The sequence below is a fragment of the Prunus dulcis genome, chromosome 1, assembly GCF_902201215.1.
Source record: "Prunus dulcis chromosome 1, ALMONDv2, whole genome shotgun sequence".
In the NCBI taxonomy this organism is placed as follows: Eukaryota; Viridiplantae; Streptophyta; class Magnoliopsida; order Rosales; family Rosaceae; genus Prunus; species Prunus dulcis.
In genome coordinates, this window is record NC_047650.1 from 32,850,889 (window position 1) to 32,855,932 (window position 5,044).

Below are 5,044 nucleotides of genomic sequence, written 5' to 3' on the forward strand. Positions count from 1 at the left end.
CTGTAGGTCTGCAACAATCAAGTGATGAAGATGAAGGACAAAAAAAGCCAACAAAGAAAAAACTTGGATGGGGTCAGAGGAAGGTGTGGCAGAAAATTCCAAAGGCGGATAGGGAAAGAATTGAAAAACACTACTTAAGTACTCAACCTCGGTAATATCTCTATTCCAAAATAACAATTCTTTCATCTTTTAATTACAATTAAACTAAAACTAATCTTGTGAATTTCATGTATTCAAATCCGCAGTGATATCTTTTGGGCAGGACTCAATAGTGAGAAAGTGACAAACCATGATCTCAAAGATATTGTATGGGACCTGGAACTGTCACAAAACGTAAGTATTTACCAATTCTATAACACACACTACACTGTATTTTTTATTTGTGCTACCTATATTACCCATTTATAATTCCATTTTTCTCCAATCAATGTGAAACAGGTTATTGAGGCCTATATCCAAATAGAGGAGGATAAAATAGAGCCCATGCAGACAGAGAGTCCCCAGTACATGTCCACATGGACTTGGGTAAGTATTATTTTGAAAATTCAAAATTGTTTAAACAGACAATGCACTGCAGTTTTTGAAAAATATATACTAACAAATTGCCATTCTATGATATCAGGCTTACATGCAAAGCTTCCAAGAGCCATTTTGGCACAGGGCCCTGTATGAACACTTACTTGAAAAACTCGGGAAATGCAGTGTTCTTTTCTTCCCGATTATTTCAAAAGAAGAGTTCCACTTCACACTTCTCACATTTCACAAAAATGAACGAAAGTGGAGACACTACAATCCACTTAGATCGTTGGGACATAGAAAAGAAGAAAGGTGCATTGACATTGCTCGAAACTTTGTAAGTGGAATGAAACTGTCTTAATTTCTCATTACAAACACAAACAGAAACTGCATTGCAGTTTCTGCATTATACATACTGCCTAATTTCAGACCAAAACTATAATATGCAATGCACTGATTACCATTTCTTTTTCTCTTTTTTTCTTCTTCTTTAAACAGGTTAATATTGTTGAAGGGTGGCTAGAATATATAAGACCTCAAGCACGAGTGTTCATAGAAACTAAAAAAAAACCAACACTTGTGAAGCAAAAGGAAGGGCTCCCGACACTTGTACAAAAAGATTTGACTCCAACTGAAGAACTCACTCTCAATTGGATTATGCAAAATCCATTGCAGTTTCCATTTGAGGATGACATGGAATGTGCTCAACAAAGTGTATCTTCGTAAGAATTGTGTCTACTCAACTATTCATTACGGTTTGAAATCATTCAAAAGCAAAAAAAACTAATCTCATATTTCATTTGCAGATTGGATTGCGGCATGTTCGTCATGTTCTATATGGATAAAATAGCACAAGGACAGCCCATTCCAAAAAGCGTGGACAAGAAATTCATGAATGAATATCGAGCACAATATGTCACAAAACTCCTACACCACAAAAACTGTGTAATTAATCCTCTCTAGTGATTTGCCTTTCGTTAACTCAAGACAATATGTATCTTAATTCTTGTGGATGTTTGTAAATATTTCTAGTTATGGTATATGAGAACATATTTCCTATACATATAAACTGTAATATAATCTTGGAACAGGATGCAACAAAACGAAAAGGAAACAAACAAACTGCACTGAATTTTCTGGTCAAAAATACTGCAACAAATTAAAATTGCAGTGCAGTTTATATAAATAAATAAAAAAAAAATCAGCTCAAAATCTGAAAACAAGCATTGAATGGCAGTCAAAAACGAATATCCACTCATTAAACAATTGTATAATTTTCATAATCTGCAACAAATAAACAGAAACTGCACTGCAGTTTCTGCAACAAAATCTGAAATAAACAGAAACTGCAATGCAGTTTCTCAACAAAATCTGCTCAAAATCTGAAAACAAGCATTGAATGGCAGTCGAAAACGAATATCCACTCATTAAACAATTGTATAATTTTCATTAACTTCAAAAAAGAATCACAATATCCAATTAGAAGTTGTGTAGCCAATTACAAGCAACTAAAACTGCAATACAGTTTTTGCAAAAAGTGCAACGCAGAAACTGACTATTCATTCGCTAAACCATATCTAAAATAAAAAATTGTCAAATGAGAAGGAGTGTTCATATAATAGCCTTGCAAGTCTTCCTATTGTGCCTAGCAACACTGCACCGACTGCATTTCAATGGCCTTTTAAATTCACCAAAAACTTTGATCCTCTTTGTTGGTGGTCTTCAGGCTGGCCTCTTTGTAATTGGCGGAAGCACAACTCCAGCTGCAGAACCATTGCTGCCCAATCCTTTCCCAATATCTGGAATAGGAAAAATAGGACTCTCATAGGCTTTTCAAAAGAAGTCGGTTTTGTAGTAACACTCCACGTAATCATAAACTGAATCTCTCTTTGCTAGGATTGCAGCCACCGCATGTGTGCAAGGAAAACCGTCAATTTGCCAAAGACGGCAAGAACAAGTCCTTTGCTCGAGATCAACCATCACAGAATAATCAGCAAATACTTCAAAAATAGTGGAATTAGAACGACGAACTGCCCAAGTCCTACCGGCCTCCGCATTTTCACAGAGTCTAGTTTCCATCTCCGGACACAAAACTGTTGTCCACTTCTCCGCTTCAAATCGTCGTTGAGAATTCAATACCATCAATTTCTGTCGAATCCCTTCTATCAAAGGTAGCACCGGCAAATCTCGAAACACACCAACCCAATTATTAAAGGACTCCGCTAAACTGTTTGCCATCTCCCCATAACGCATTCCTTTGAAAAATGCGTTGGCATAGTGATCTCTAGACAAATCAGATATAAATGCCTTCACTTTCGAACTCCCAACAATCACCAACTCCTCCATTGCTACCTTAAACTCTTCCTCCGTAACAGCATATGCGCATCTACTAAATAAATTGATAACACGGTCTTGGAGCAGTTTCCCATAACCTGACTTTGGGTACTTTGATATCAAATTCTGTTTGAGGTGATAATAACAGTAAGAATGAGGCCATCCGGGAAACACAAACCCCATTGCATTTAACAAACCTTGATTGCGGTCCGAGAAAAAGGTCACCACTCTCCCCATCGGTAGCAATATAGAAGCCAAATGTTGAAGAAACCAAGTCCAATTCTCCTCTGTCTCAGAATCAACAACTCCAAAAGCTAGAGGATAAAACCCTGCAAAACAAAACCAAAAGCACAAGTATAAGCAAAAAAGGGAAACTGCAGTCTGGTTTATGAAAACAAATCTGCTCAAATTTGAAAGGAAACCAAAAGCCAAATCCATGATCCAAGTACTAAAACTAAGTTTAAAACACATTTAAGTTCATGAGCAGTTACAACATTCCCACAGACATGCAAAAAATATTAATAAAATCGAATTATGAAACAAGAAACTGCAATGCAGTTTCTGCTAAAATTGCAACAAATGAAAATCTGCAATACATTACAGTAACCATACCTTGATTTCCATTCTTTCCCGAAGCACAGAGAAGCTGCCCCTTGTACTTGCTCTTCAAAAACGTAGCATCAATGAACAACAAGGGTATGCAATATTGAAATCCAGCAATGCAACCGCCAAAAGACACAAAAAAACGTCGAAAGCGATTAATTCCAGCTTCACAATCAAGAGTGCAGAGAGAACCAGTGTTAGTTTCCTTTACGGCGTCCGCATACCACACTAACTCGTTGAAGGACTTCGACTCATCACCGTGAACGTCCAATTTAGCTAACTCTTTGCCAAACCATGCGTGGTAGTATGAAATGTCTATACCATAATAATCTTTGAACTCGTGTATAATCTCAACTGGCTTCAGCTCTGGTTTTGCACGAATTCTGTCCACAATGAGGGAGGACACCACACGAGACCTCATCATCTTACTCTTTGATTCCCGTATCCGACCCGCACATGTATGAACATTATTTAACGTCCGAATTACAAAACTGCCAGTAGCTTCACAACGAGAAGCATAAACACGCCAGCTGCAACCCTCCAATTTCTTATTCGAACAAACAGCAACCACCCGCTTCTTGTCATTGCCGGCATATAAAAAATTAAATCCTACTTCAAGAGCGTACTTGCACAATTTCAACCAGAACTCCTCTGCACCACCGTCAAACTTCTGCCCCACATGATGTATGTATGTCTCCCACTCATTTGACAACAAAGGCTTAGCACTTGCTCTCTTCGACCTGCCCAAAAACTCGTTTCTGTCTTCGACAGTACTAGAACACGACGACTCGCCCTTTTCACATGCTATCAACTCCTTATTTACACAAAAATCACCACTATATTCACTGATCCCGCATAAATCCTTCACTAAAATATCAACAGTCTTCTCATTTGATATCAACAAAAATGTCCTCATCAAGTCCAAATCGCTATCCGTTTCTAGAAAACAACTCAGATAACTGGGCACCGAATACCGTAATGTGAAACAACCCAACTGCAAACCCCTAAACCTCAGACACAAAGTCTTCAAAATATCAACCATGGATGACTCTGATGAAACTGAAAACATGATGGTTTCCGACTTATATGTGCACTTGGCAATGACACACACCTCCATTAGCCTTGAAAATGCAAACAAAACAACAAACAAAAACAGAATATCAAAACATGTTTGACTTCATGAGCAGTTATAACATTCCCATAAACCTTAGCAAAAAGCACTCTGAAATTGAATTATGGAACCAGAAACTGCAATGCAGTTTCTGGTTCAAAATTTGCTACAAACAACCAGAAATCAAAATGCAAATACAGTACTGAATATCAAAACACGTTTGACTTCATGAGCAGTTATAACATTCCCATAAGCCCTAGCAAAAAGCACTCTGAAATTGAATTATGGAACCAGAAACTGCATTGCAGTTTCTGGTTCAAAATCTGCTACAAACAACCAGAAATCAAAATGCAAAGAAAGTACTGAATATCAAAACACGTTTGACTTCATGATCAGTTATAACATTCCCATAAACCCTAGCAAAAAGCACTCTGAAAGTGAATTATGGAACCAGAAACTGCATTGCAGTTTCTGGTTCAA

At 37.5% G+C, this 5,044-nt stretch overlaps 2 protein-coding genes across 2 annotated transcripts in view; one reads left to right on the forward strand and one right to left on the reverse strand.

Annotated features, from left to right (window-relative positions):
• The window catches only part of LOC117618382, a 4,343-nt gene extending 2,764 nt beyond the window's left edge, over window positions 1-1,579 (forward strand). Inside the window, exons 2-7 of the mRNA XM_034347965.1 lie at window positions 7-151; window positions 246-333; window positions 439-525; window positions 623-853; window positions 1,015-1,238; window positions 1,323-1,579. Coding sequence (XP_034203856.1) covers window positions 7-151; window positions 246-333; window positions 439-525; window positions 623-853; window positions 1,015-1,238; window positions 1,323-1,479 — 932 coding nt within the window. The 3' untranslated portion in view covers window positions 1,480-1,579. The remainder of the gene's footprint in view (window positions 1-6; window positions 152-245; window positions 334-438; window positions 526-622; window positions 854-1,014; window positions 1,239-1,322) is intronic.
• A 770-nt stretch (window positions 1,580-2,349) lies between these two features.
• LOC117618394 lies at window positions 2,350-4,570 on the reverse strand. Its single transcript, XM_034347972.1, has 2 exons — window positions 3,463-4,570; window positions 2,350-3,179 (listed from the first exon to the last, which is right to left on the reverse strand). The coding sequence occupies exons 1-2, from the start codon at window positions 4,568-4,570 to the stop codon at window positions 2,350-2,352; spliced, it is 1,938 nt and encodes a 645-aa protein (XP_034203863.1).
• Window positions 4,571-5,044: the final 474 nt, after the last annotated feature.

Coding starts and splice junctions, on each gene's coding strand:
- LOC117618394 (XM_034347972.1), bottom strand. CDS start 4,570: ATGGAGGTGTGTGTCATTGCCAAGTGCACATATAAGTCGGAAACCATC. Junction 3,180..3,462: donor GGGAAAGAATGGAAATCAAG/GTATGGTTACTG, acceptor TTTGTTTTGCAG/GGTTTTATCCTCTAGCTTTT.